The sequence below is a fragment of the Cynocephalus volans genome, chromosome 12 (genome assembly GCF_027409185.1).
Source record: "Cynocephalus volans isolate mCynVol1 chromosome 12, mCynVol1.pri, whole genome shotgun sequence".
NCBI classification, from domain to species: Eukaryota; Metazoa; Chordata; class Mammalia; order Dermoptera; family Cynocephalidae; genus Cynocephalus; species Cynocephalus volans.
The window spans coordinates 63,342,912-63,357,438 of NC_084471.1; the positions used below are offsets into that span (position 1 = coordinate 63,342,912).

The following is a 14,527-nucleotide window of genomic DNA, read 5'->3' on the forward strand; positions in this document are numbered from 1 at the left end:
GGGGAGCAGAATGGCTGCACTTCTGGCTCACAGATTATTATCACTTTAGTTTATATCCTATTCTGAGTGTACCCTCCATGACACTAAAGTGATTCCATCACCATTCATAACTATTTATGGTGAAGAGTATTACACAGATATTCCTTGCTGTGTAGGAGTTTATAACCAGAAATATCCTGCTTTACCGTGCCCGTGCCACTGAGGGAGAGGTGTCCCAGTTGCTGGGTAATGGGTCCCATTATGGAGGCAGGCTGGAGAGAAATGGGATGATCCATTCCTGGAGTCAGAACTGAACCCTACAGGCAGAAACAAAGGACAAGGCTAGTTGGCAGCATCCTGTGAGACTGCCTAAAGCACTGATGGATGGCTATTAGGATCATTAAGTAGACATTTTAAAATCCTGGGGAATGGTAGGTGAGCAGCAACCCAGCTGTGCAACAGCAATAGGCACTTGGCCCATCAGTCTGGAGGGACCTTTGTCTAAGAATAACAAATTCACAGAATTTAAGGTCTTATAGCTGGGTTGCACAAGGGACTGAGCCAGAACTCACACCCACATCTCATGTCATCAAAGCCCATTGTTTTTCTTTCCATCAAATTGCCTCTTTGGCTTCTGCCCACTTCTGAACACTCACTGAAGGCTGCATGAGGTATGATTGGTGGTGCATCCAAGATGGATTAGGTACTTGTAGAGGAGATGTCTGAGTCACTCTCTAGTGTAAGCAAAAACAAACAAAAAATGTTAATTGCCTAGAAACTGTCGTTCAGCCTAATGATCTGATAACGTTCAGCAAAGCCCCCTAAAGTTGGAATGCCCCCCTCAGAAAATAGAAACATTAGGGGGAGGGGGAAGGGGAAGGACAAGGGGGGGGAGACTGGATAAGGGGCATAAAGAATAAGTATGATTTGTAACAATGAATATGCTAATAAAAAAAAAGAAAATAGAAACATTAAAAATAAACTGTTTAAAAAATATTAGCAACTCTTAAGGCAATAAGTAACCCAATTAAAAAATGGGCAAAAGATTTAGACAGACATTTCTCTAAGAAGATATGCAAATGGGCAATAAACACACGAAAGAGGCCTAAATGCAAATCAAAAACACAGTGGCATACCACTTCACACTCACTAGGACAGCTACAATTAAAAGAACAGAATAACAAATATTTTACACTATTTGTGGGAATCTATTTTTTTTTTTTTAAATGTATGTTTTTATTTATTTATTTATTTATTTTCTCTTTTTCGTGACCGGCACTCAGCTAGTGAGTGCACCGGTCATTCCTATATAGGATCTGAACCCGCGGCGGGAGCGTCGCCGTGCTGCCAGCGCAGCACTCTACCAAGTGCGCCACGGGCTCGGCCCTGTGGGAATCTAAAATGGTGCAGCCACTCTGGAAAACACTTTGACAGTTCCTCAAAAAGTTAAATATAGAGCTACTATGTAACTCAGCAAATTCACTGATAGGTATATATCCACATGAACTAAAAACATATGTCTACACAAAAACTTGTACATGCATGTTCAAAGCAGTATTATTCATAATAGCCACAAAGTGGAATCAACTCAAATGGCCATCAATTGATAAATGGAGGAACAAAATGACGTATATCCATACAATGTAACATTATTCAGCCATAAAAAAGAATGAAGTACTGATATGTGTGACAACATGGATGAACCATGAAAACATACTAAGCGAAAAAAGCCAGACACAAAGACCACATATTGTATGATTTCATTTATATGAAATGTCCAGAATAGGCCAATTTATAGTCACAGAAAGTATATTATGGTTTGCCAAAGCATTTCAATTCAGCAGGAAAAAGATGAATTACTTAATAATTTGGTGCTAGAACAACTGGTTAAAATTTTATAATAGGAGTTAACGGTGAAAATTGGAAAACTTTGGGCAGCAGAGAAGACTCCAGCTGCAAGAGGCAAGCGGCCACTGGGACTATTTTGCTGCCATGTCTCTGTTGCTGACCCCTGGGTCACTGTCACCACCACCAGATGGACTTTGACTTCCCAGCCTCAGAAACTGTGTAATACAGGAACCGGCAGCAGTGGCAGCAGTGGAGGAGCCGGCGGCAGCAGCAGCAGCAACAGCGGTACCCTTGACAGCAACGGCAGTGGTGGCAGCGGTGTAAGCAGGCGGTAGCAGCGCCAGTGGCAACAGCAGGAGCGACACCCTGCGGTACCGCCCCGTCACCCAGCAGCCCTGCAGAGTCCAAGCTGACCAGAGAGGTGGCTCCCTGGAGAGGCCCAAGACCTGAGGCAACCACACACACAAGGCACTAGTGGCCAACTGAGTAGTCACTGAGGTAGGCATACCAAATTGGCAACCACAGCAACATCTGAGTCAGTCAATAGTGTCAAACCTGTGGACTGTGAAACCCCCTGCCACAATGAATAAACATCAAAGAAAAGATACCAGAAATACGAAAAATCAAGAAAGTACACCACCCAAAGATAATAAATCTCAAGCTCTACATCCTATAGAACAAGAAGCCCTTGAAATAACTGATAAGGAATTTCGAGTGATAATTCTAAGGAAACTGAATGAGATACAAGAAAACTCAGCTAGACATCATGATGAAACAAGGAAAAGTATACAGGACCTGAAAGAGGAAATGTACAAGGAAATCAATGCCCTGAAAAAAAATGTAGCAGAACTTGCTGAACTGAAGAAGTTATTCAGCGAAATAAAAAACACAACAGAGAGTTTAACCAGCAGGCTTGTGGAAGTTGAAGAGAGAACCTCTGAACTTGAAGATGGGCTGTTTGAAATAACACAAGCAGACAAAAAAAAAAAAAAGAAAAAAGAATCAAAGGCATTGAAGAAAATCTGAGGGAGATATCAGACAACCTTAAGCGCTCAAATATCTGAGTCATGGGTATTCCAGAAAGGGAGGAAAAAGATTGCATTGAAAACATATTCAACAAAATAGTGGCAGAAAACTTCCCAGGTATAGGAAAAATCACAGATCTTCACATTCAGGAAGCTCAATGATCTCCAAACGTATTCAACCCAAAAAGGTCTTCTCCAAGACATGTTATAGTCAAATTGGCAAAACTCAAAGACAAACAGAGAATCTTAAAAGCTGCAAGTGAGAAGCATCAAATCACCTATAAGGGAGCCCCAATCAGGCTAACATCAGACTTTTCATCACAAACCCTAAAAGCCAGAAAGGAATGGGATGATATATTCAAAATACTAAAAGACAGAGATTGTCAGCTAAGAATACTCTACCCTGCAAGGCTATCCTTCTGAAATGAAGGGCCAATAGTATATTTCTCAGACAAACAAAAACTGCAGGAGTTCACCACCACACGACCACCCTTACAAGAAATTCTCAAGGGAGTACTGGGTTTGGTTCCTGAAAAATAAATACCACTGTCATAAAAACCCAAGAAAAATCTAAACCCACTAGCATAATAAAAATGGCATTCATGAAGAGAAAACAAACAAACAAAAAGGCTATCTACAGCCTAAGGAACCAACAAACACAGAAAACAAACAGTAAATCAGAAAGCAAGGAACAAAAGACACCTAAGACAACCAAACAACAATCAATAAAATGCTAGGAATAAATCAACACTTTTCAATAACAACTCTTAATGTAAAAGGCTTAAATTCCCCAATCAAAGGACACAGACTGGCTGACTGGATTAAAAAGGAGGACCCAACTATATGCTGCCTTCAAGAGACCCACCTCACCCATAAAGACTCACATAGACTAAGAGTGAAAGGATGGAAAAAGATTTACCATGCAAATGGAAAAGAAAAACGAGCTGGAGTAGCTATTCTTATATCTGACAAAGTAGACTTTAAACTAAAAACCATAAAAAGAGACAATGAGGGACACTACATAATGATAAAAGGACTGATCCATCAAGAAGACATAACAATCATAAATATGTATGCACCCAATGTTGGAGAAGCCAGATTTATAAAACAAACTCTATTAGACCTAAAGAAGGAAATAGACACTAATACCATAATAGCAGGGGACCTGAACACCCCACTGTCAATATGGACATATCATCTAAGCAAAGAATCAGCAGAGAAACACAAGAGCTAAACAAAACTCTAGACCAATTGGACATGGCAGATATCTACAGAACATTCCATCTAACAACCTGAGAATATTCATTCTTCTCATCAGCACATGGATCATTCTCCAGGATAGATTACATATTAGGTCACAAATCAAGTCTCAGCAAATTAAAAAAAATTGGAATTATCCCATGTATTTTCTCAGACCATAATCGATTAAAACTAGAAATCAATAACAAACGAAATTCTGGAAACTATACAAACACATGGAAATTAAACAGCATTCTACTTAATGACATATGGGTCCAAGAAGAAATCAAGCAGGAAATCAAAAAATTTATTGAAACTAATGAAAATAATGATACATCATACCAAACCTGTGGGATACTGCAAAAGTAGTATTAAGGGGGAAATTTATTGCATTAAATGCTCACCTCAGAAGAATGGAAAGATGGCAAGTGAACAACCTCACACTTCACCTTAAAGAACTAGAAAAACAAGAACAATCCAAACCTAAAGTTAGCAGACAGAAGAAATCATTAAGATCAGAGCAGAACTCAATGAAATTGAAACCCAAAAAACAATACAAAAGATCAATGAGTCAAAAAGTTGGTTTTTTGAAAAGATAAATAAAATTGACAAACCATTAGCATGGCTAACAAAAAAAAGAAGAGAGAATATTCAAATAACAAAAATTAGAAATGAAAAAGGTGATATTACAACTGATTCATCTGAAATACAAGGAATCATTCAAGATTACTATAAACAACTATACGCCAACAAGTTTGAAAATCTGGAGGAAATGGATAAATTTCTGGACACACACAAGGTCCCAAAACTGAGCCATGAAGATGTAGAAAATCTGAACAGACCAATAACAATAAAGGAGATTGAAGCTGTTATCAGAAAGCTCCCAACAAAGAAAAGCCCAGGACCAGATGGATTCACAGCAGAATTTTACCAAACATTCAAAGAGGAATTGACACCGATTCTTTACAAACTATTCCAAAAGACTGAAACAGACGCAAATCTTCCAAACTCATTCTATGAAGCAAACATCATCCTGATACCAAAACCAGGTAAAGATATAACCAAAAAAGAAAACTACAGGCCGATATCCTTCATGAATATAGATACAAAAATCCTCAATAAAATACTAGCAAACAGAATACAGCAACACATACGTAAAATTATTCACCACGATCAAGTGGGATTCATCCCAGGGATGCAAGGTTGGTTCAACATACGCAAATCAATAAATGTGATACACCATATTAATAAAATCAAACACAAGGACCATATGATCATCTCTATAGATGCTGAAAAAGCATTTGATAAAATTCAACACTCATTCATGACAAAGACCCTCTATAAGTTAGGTATAGATGGAAAGTATCTCAACATAATCAAAGCCATATATGACAAACCCACTGCCAATATCGTCCTGAATGGGGAAAAGCTGAAAGCTTTTCCTTTAAGAACAGGAACTAGACAAGGATGCCCACTCTCACCACTCCTATTCAACATAGTGTTGGAAGTACTAGCCAGAGCAATCAGAAAAGAGAAGGAAATAAAGGGCATCCAGATTGGAAAAGATGAAGTCAAACTGTCCCTGTTTTCAGATGACATGATCCTATATATCGAACAGCCGAAAGCCTCTACAAAAAAACTCTTGGACTTGATAAATGATTTCCGCACAGTAGCAGGATACAAAATCAACACACAAAAATGTGTAGCATTTCTATTCTCCAATAGTGAACATGCAGAAAGAGAAATCAAGAAAGCCTGCCCATTTACAATAGCCACCAAAAAAATAAAATACTTAGGAATTGAGTTAACCAAGGATGTGAAAAATCTCTATCATGAGAACTACAAATCACTGCTGAGAGAAATTAGAGAGGATACAAGAAGATGGAAAGATATCCCATGCCTTGGATTGGAAGAATCAACATAGTGAAAATGTCCATACTACCCAAAGTGATATACAAATTCAATGCAATCCCCATCAAAATTCCAATGACATTTTTCTCAGAAATGGAAAGAACTATCCAGACATTTATATGGAATAACAAAAGACCATGCATAGCCAAAGCAACGCTGAGCAAAAAAATAAAGCTGGAGGCATAACACTACCTGACTTTAAACTATACTACAAAGCTATAATAACCAAAACAATATGGTACTGGCATAAAAAGAGACACACTGATCAATGGAATAGAATAGAGAATCCAGAAATCAACCCACACATCTACAGCCATCTGATCTTTGACAAAGGCACCAAGCCTATACACTGGGGAAGAGACTGCCTCTTTAGCAAATGGTGTTGGGAGAACTGGATATCAACATGCAGGAGAATGAAACTAGATCCATACCTTTCACCATACACTAAAGTCAACTCAAAATGGATTAAAGAATTAAATATACACCCTGAAACAATAAAATTTCTTTAAGAAAACATAGGAGAGACACTTCAGGAAATAGGACTGGACACAGACTTCATTACGACGACCCCAAAAGCACGGGCAACCAAAGGAAAAATAAACAAATGGGATTATATCAAACTAAAGACCTTCTGCACAGCAAAAGAAACAATTAACAGAGTTAAAAGACAACCAGAGTGGGAGAAAATATTTGCAAAATATACATCCGACAAAGGATTAATATCCAGAATATACAAGGAACTCAAACAACTTTACAAGAAAAAAACAAGCAACCCAATTAAAAATTGGGCAAAAGAGCTAAGTAGGCATTTCTCTAAGGAAGATATACAAATGGCCAACAGACATATGAAAAAATGCTCAACATCACTCAGCATCCGGGAAATGCAGATCAAAACTACACTGAGATACCATCTCACCCCAGTTAGGATGGCTAAAGTCCAAAAGACTCTGAACGATAAATGCTGGCGAGATTGTGGAGAAAAAGGAAGTCTCATACATTGTTGGTGGGACTGCAAAATGGTGCAGCCTCTATGGAAAATGGTATGGAGGTTCCTCAAACAATTGCAGATAGATCTACCATACGACCCAGCTATCCCACTGCTGGGAATATACCCAGAGGAATGGAAATCATCAAGTCGAAGGTATACCTGTTCCCCAGTGTTCATCGCAGCACTCTTTACAATAGCCAAGAGTTGGAACCAGCCCAAATGTCCATCATCGGATGAGTGGATACGGAAAAGGTGGTACATCTACACAATGGAATACTACTCAGCTATAAAAATGAATGAAATACTGCCATTTGCAACAACATGGATGGACCTTGAGAGAATTATATTAAGTGAAACAAGTCAGGCACAGAAAGAGAAATACCACATGTTCTCACTTATTGGTGGGAGCTAAAAATAAATAAATAAATTCACACACACACACAAAAAACCCGGCGGGTGGGGGGAAGAAGACATAACAACTACAATTCCTTGAAGTTGATACGACAAGCAAACAGAAAGGACATTGTTGGGTGGGAGAGGGGAGAGGGAGGAGGGAGGGGGGTTTTGGTAATGGGCCACAATAATCAACCACATTGTATATCGACAAAATAAAAATAAAAATTCATTTGAAAAAAATAAAATAAAATAATAATAAAAGTTTTCATTTTTTCTCCTTTTTTAAAAAAATAAAAATAAAAATAAATAAAATTTTATAATAGGATCTCTATGTTATGTCATGCAGAAAACTAAATTCTGGATGATTACATATTTAAGTTTAAAACAGAAAGATGAAATCTTGAAGACCAGATATACAATATAGAGACTGGGAAGACTTTTTAAGATAGGAAATTCAAAAGCTATGAAAGAAAAAGACATATTTAAATATATACAAATTAAAAATTTTTGTATGGCAAAAACTAGTGATTCCCACAATCTGGTCCCTGTAATAGCAGCAGGAGCATCATCTGGGAATTTGTGAGAAATGCAAATTCTAGCTTCTACCCTAGACTTACTGAATCAGAAACTCTGCATGTGGTGCCCAGCAACCTAGGTTTTTTTTTTTTTTTTTTTTTTTAAAAGATGACCGGTAAGGGGATCTTAACCCTTGACTTGGTGTGGTCAGCACCACGCTCACCCAGTGAGCGAACCGGCCATCCGTATATGGGATCCGAACCCGGGGCCTTGGTGTTATTAGCACCACACTCTCCCGAGTGAGCCACGGGCCAGCCCAGCAACCTAGGTTTTAATAAGCTCTCCAAGTGATTCTCTCTCTCTCTCTCTCTTTTTTTTTTTAGAGTTGGATTGTCCTTAATATGTAGTGTCTACAAGGCATCCAAGTCAGAAAATCAACTAGGTATTTTTCTATATGATTCCGAATGGAGATCATATCTGATGTTTACAAAGTGAAGAATTTATGCCTTAGAAATGGATTAGAGTTGGCTGGTTAGCTCAGTTGGTTAGAGCACAGCCTTGTAATAAAAAGGGCATGGGTTCAGATCCCCTTACCAGCCAGCAGCCAAAAAAAAAAAAAAAGAAATGTATTAGGTCACTCAGAGGTTTAATTTTTACAAAAAAGAAAACAGAAAGATAGGGGGAAAAAAAGATGAAAGACACACAGAAACAACGATACAAAGAAAGTAGGAAAGGAGGAGCAAAGGGCAGCCCCTCTGCCTAGAAGCAGGCAAGAGAACACACCCAGGGTCCTAGGCAGGAACCGAGGGCAGCCCCTCCACCCAGAAGCAGGTAAGAGAACACACCCTGGGTCCTAGGCTGTGGTCAAGGGCAGCACCCCCTGCTCAGAAACAGGCAAGAAAACTCACCAAAAACACCACTTCCATGTGGGTGGCCCACCACAGCCACCACCACAGCCACACTGCCGAAAAAGCATTTTGAAGCCACAGCAGTAGCCACAGCCATCATGCAGGCAGCCCACCAGACACTCGATTGCATTGACACAAGAAGAGTCACCAATGGAGACTGGAAAAAGAAGAGGACATCTCTCTCCTCAAAGACCACTCCAGAGTAATAGAAGAAGCAACTGCTCTACCAGAGGACCAGACATCAACATAGAGATACTAGATGTATGAAAACCCAAGAAACTATGACACCACCAAAAGAATACAGTAATTCTCAAATACCAGAACCCATAGAGCAGGAAACTCTTGAAATGACTGAAAAGGAATTCCAAGCAACAATCATAAGGAAACTCACTAAGATTCAAGAAGACTCAGTTAGACAACATAATAAAATGAGGGGAAAAAATCCAGGATATGAAGGAGGAAATTTACAAAGAAATTAATACCGTAAAAAAGAATGCAGAATTCATGGAACTGGAAGATTCACTCAACAAAATACAAAACACAACTGACAGCATAAGCAGCAGGCTGGAACAAGCAGAAGAAAGAATTTCTGATCTTGAAGATAGTTTTTTAAAATAACCCAGGCAGACAAAAAAAAGGAAGAAAGAATTTTTTTAAATGAAGAAAATCTAATAGAGCTACCAGACAACCTTTAGCACACAAACATTCAAATCATGGGTGTTCCAGAAGGGGAAGTGAAAGGAAAAGGCATGGACAATCCATTCAATGAAATAACAACAGAAAACTTCCCAGGTATAGGGAGAGACATGGACCTTCAGATCCAAGAGGCTCAAAGATCTCCAAACAGATTCAACCCAAAAAGATCCTCTCCAAGACACATTACAGTAAAACTGGAAAAGCTCAAAGACAAAGAGAGAATCCTAAAAGAAGCAAGAGAAAAGTGTCAAGGGGGCCCCTATCAGACTAACAGCAAACTTCTCAACAGAAACTTCACAGGCCAGAAGAAAATGGAATGGTAGGGGCTGGCCCATGTCTCACTTGGGAGAGTGTGGTGCTGATAACACCAAGGTCATGGGTTCAGATCCCTATATATGGATGGCCAGTTAGCTCACTTGGGAGAGCGTGGTGATGACAACACCAAGTCAAGGGTTAAGATCCCCTTACTGGTCATGTTTTTAAAAAAAGAAAAAGAAAATGGATGGTATTTTCAAAATACCAAAAGAAAAACACCACCAGCCAAGAATACTATACCCAGCAAGGCTATCCTTCAGAAATGAGGGAAAAACTGTGTATTTTCCAGACAAACAAAAACTGTGGGTGTTTACAACTCATGACCAGCCATACAAGAAATCATCAAGCAAATCCTTCATCTGGAATTTGAAAAATATTAATCATTACCATGAATATACAGGAAAGAACAAAACCCATAAACATGAGTATACTAATTATCCTAATTTGATCACCACATATTGTACACATGTATTGATATTCAAATCTGTACCCCAGAAACATATATAATCAATTATGTTTCAATTTTTTTTAAAGTTCATGAAAAAAAAAAAAGAACAAAACCCACTGGTAGGACAAAAATACAAATGAGAAAGAGAAAAACTAAATCTTACCACCACAAAAAACATAATGACAATAATGCCCCTGCTTTATTTCTGATTTTAGCAATTTTGGTCTTCTCTTTTTCTTGGTCAATCTAGATAAAGGTCTGCAAATTTGTTGATCTTTTTAAAAAATCAAGTTTTAGTTTTGTTGATTTTCTCTGTTGTTTTTTGATTCCCTATTTCATGTGTTTCTGTTGTAATCTTTGTTATTTCCTACTCATATTTGCTTTTGGTTTAGTTTGCTCTTCTTTTTCTATTTTAAGGTAGAAATATACATTACTGATTTGAGATTTTTCTTATTTTTAGTATAGGTGTTTATAAGCATAAATTTTCCTCTAAGCACTGCATGAGCTGAGCCCTGCATCCTATATATTTTGATATGTTGTGCTTTGATTTTTATCTCAAAGTACTCTCTAATTTCCCTGTGATTTTTCTTTTTACCCATTATTTATTTAGGAGAGTGTTAATTTCCACACATTTGTGAAGTCTCTAAATTTCCATAGATTTCTTTTGTAGCCAAAATTTTTTAAAAATTTAAATAAAGAAAAGAAAGGAAGGAAGAAAAGAAATACACAGAAAAAGAAAGAAAAACAGAAGAAAAAAGAAATACACACAAAAACAAAGACAGAAAGAAGAAACAGAAAAAGAAAGAAGGAAAGAAAGGAAAAAAGAAATAGAAAGACACACAGAAACAAAGAAAGAAAGAAAGAAAGAGGGGGCTGGCTGGTTAGCTCAGCTGTCTAGAGCATGGTGCTGATAACACCAAGGTCCAGGGTTTGATCCCTGTACCAACCAGCCACCAAAAAAACCCCAAAAAAGATGAAAGAAATAGAAAAAGAAAGCTGTTCTCCAAGTGATTCTAAACCTACGTTTTAATAAGCTCTCCAAGTGATACACAGCTAAAGATTAAGGACCACAAAGTTAATAGATTAAAAATAAATTTCGAAAAAAATATTTGTAATAAAGATAACATTCAGAGGATTGACACTTAGAATATACAAAGACTTTTTACAAGTTAATGGGAAAAAGGACATATAACCAAAGAGAAAAATGGGCAAAGCATATGAACAGCAATCAGAGTAGGGCAAATCAAAATATGACAAACAAAAAATGCTTAAATTCACCTGTAGTCAGGGAAAGGCAAATTAAAGTAAAAATGTACATTCATCAAGACAGGAAAAATTTTGGGCCGAGCCCGTGGCGCACACGGTAGAGTGCTGCGCTGGGAGCGCGGCGACACTCCCGCCGCGGGTTCGGATCCTATATAGGAATGACCGGTGCACTCACTGGCTGAGTGCCCGTCAGGAAAAAACGACAAAAAAAAAAAAAAAAAAAAAAAAGACAGGAAAATTTTTTAAAAGATTTTAAAAGAGCAATGACATCTATGAATGGAGGGAAACGGGTACTTTCATACGTGGCTGGTGGAAATGTGAATTCCACAGCCTTTGTGGGAAGCAACCTGGCAAACATCCACAAAATTGAAAATCCACATACTATTCAACCTTGCAATCCCACTCCTAGGACTCTAGCCCCCAGAAATAAAAACACTCATATGTAAAGATTTAGGCACAAGAAGCATTTTTTGTAGCAGTAAAAAACGGAAATCTAGTGAATGCCCTTCACTGGGATGTAGCTAAAGAATTCTGGTATATTTGCAGCATGAAATATAAGACAACCACTAAAAAAGAAATAATTCGAACAGAGGACCTCAACATTAGCTGCAATAGAATCACCAGGAGGGCTTGTTAAAACCCAAATTGCAGACTGGCCGGTTAGCTCACTTGGTAAGAGTATGGTGCTGATAACTTGCTCCAAGGTCAAGGGTGCAGATCCCTGTACCAGCCAGCCACCAAAAAAAAAAAAAAAAAAAAATTCCAAAACCCAGATTGCTGGGTCCCTCCTCAGAGTTCCTAATTGAGTACCTCTGAAGTGGGGTCCAAAAATTTGTGCTTCTAAAAATTCCCAGGTGATACTAATACTGCTGGTCCAGGGACCACACTTTGAGAATCTCTGGTCTAAGATACAAATAAGTGAAAAGAGCAAAATGTAAAAAATATATTTAATATGGTCCAATTTTTATAAAATAAATGATTTCTAATACACTGCACATATGTGTATTTCACATGAAGAAAAATATGGAAAATGCTAAATAGTAGGAAATTAACATGGATTTTCTTGTGGAGGTGGTGGAAGGACAAATAAGAGGATGCCACTAAAACAGGGTGTGTGTGTACAGACACACATACACACACACACACACACACACACACACACACACACGAGAGTACTTCAAAGTTTGTGAAAAACAGAATTAAACAATAATAACAAATCGTTCCATGAACTTTTTTTTTTTTTTTTAAAAAGATGACCAGTAAGGGGATCTTAACCCTTGACTTGGTGTTGTCAGCACCACTCTCACCCAGTGAGATAACCGGCCATCCCTATATGGGATCCGAACCCGTGGCCTTGGTGTTATCAGCACCACACTCTCCCAAGTGAGCCACGGGCCGGCCGTTCCATGAACTTTTTAAAGATCCCTCATGTGTGTAAACACACACACACAGATCACATTTTATGCTTTTATGTAAAACTATTTGTATACATATAAGGGAAAAACCAAAAAACAAGTCATTTCTAGCCTTATATTCCTTCACCTAAAATACAATGATAGGGAAAACCACCACAACATTTTTTAGGCAAAAACATACCTGATATGAAGACACAGGTGATGGAAGATATGGGGAGAGTGCAGACTGTGCAAGCATCCTGTTGGGGGTGATATTATAAGGAGCTGGGTAAAACCTGTAGGAAGGAACCTCAATCAGTAATTAGTCACAGGAAACTACAAGGTAAGGGCCCCCACTAATAAACACAGCCACTTTCCACTAACTGCTATTTGAAAATCAAGATGAAATATCCAAGTGCCTGGATGCAGGTCACTGTCATTTTCAGGTGGCCTGATTATATAAAACACCCTTACCCATTCTGAAGAGCTGTGGTGGGGTCATAGGTCAAGGCCATACCACCCTATAAAGAAAGAACACAGCGTTCATATTGTGAGCACTTGGGTGAGAACAGGAGCAAGCCCAGAATGTCAAGGCTTGAGATGTATTTAACTCAACTGATTAAAGTCTGAACAAGTCCTATTACAGCTGTTCCAGAGTTTTTCTGATTGTGCCGGCTGCAAAACCCCACTCAGGATCCACATTGAAGAGTATGTTAAGCAGCCAGCATCTCTCAGTTACATATTGTAGCTCTCAAACCTGACACCTAAGCTCACAGAAATCAGGCCATGGTAATTTCCATTCTACTTTAATATCCTTAATAATCCTATCTCCTCAGATGTCATCTTACCATGTCTCCATTCCTTGGCCAGGCCCGTCCATTTTGTACAAATTTTCCTTGGTTCTGTCGTTTCTTTGGCCCACCATCAGCAAATTTGCAAAGCAAGGGATCAGAAGGGGCTACCAAGAGAGAAACCAGATGGGCAAGCTGAGTCCCACCTCATTTAGCCCACTCACTCGTGCAAAATTCCTCCAGAATCCTCACTGGAAGTAAAAACCTGTGACCCTCTTAGCTTGATTCCCAGATGCCTCACCTGGTACTCCAGGGGGTGTCTTAATATATTTTCCATTAAAGTGGGTGATGATGGCTTCACACTTCTCTGTGGACTCCATCCTAAGGAGCACAAGAGGGGTTAGGCTCTAGCTTCTCCAGGATTTGTGCTCTCCATACATTCAAAGAGAAAGCTCTAAGTTCCCAGCCTTGCATATGATCCAAAAGTTATGACTATAGAAACAGTTTCCACCACACAAATTCAAGGTATCTTGAAGAGGCAACCCCAGCTTCTTTTCTGTTTTTGTTTTGTTTTGGCAGCTGGCTGGTACAGGGATCCAAACTTTTGACCTTGGTGTTATCAGCACTGCACTCTAACCAAGTGAGCTAACTGGCCAGTCCAGCAAACCCAGTTTCTAATGAAGGTTCTCTCCACCGGCTCCTGAGAATCCTCAAAGGAATAATGGAGAGCTTCAAGCTATTAATATTCCAAACGAGGTACTGATGAATGAGCCTACTGTTATGTATGGTACATAAAAAATACAAGAA

At 38.6% G+C, this 14,527-nt stretch overlaps 1 protein-coding gene across 3 annotated transcripts in view; it reads right to left on the minus strand.

Annotated features, from left to right (window-relative positions):
- Window positions 1-14,527, minus strand: part of RBMS2 (RNA binding motif single stranded interacting protein 2) — a 56,673-nt gene that overhangs the window by 6,886 nt on the left and 35,260 nt on the right. For all 3 annotated transcript variants that reach the window (XM_063075268.1, XM_063075267.1, XM_063075266.1), the window contains 6 exons: window positions 14,022-14,101; window positions 13,778-13,887; window positions 13,404-13,450; window positions 13,132-13,225; window positions 636-713; window positions 186-296 (listed from right to left, as the gene is read on the minus strand). In XM_063075268.1, the coding sequence (XP_062931338.1) occupies window positions 186-296; window positions 636-713; window positions 13,132-13,225; window positions 13,404-13,450; window positions 13,778-13,887; window positions 14,022-14,101 (520 nt within the window). The remainder of the gene's footprint in view (window positions 1-185; window positions 297-635; window positions 714-13,131; window positions 13,226-13,403; window positions 13,451-13,777; window positions 13,888-14,021; window positions 14,102-14,527) is intronic.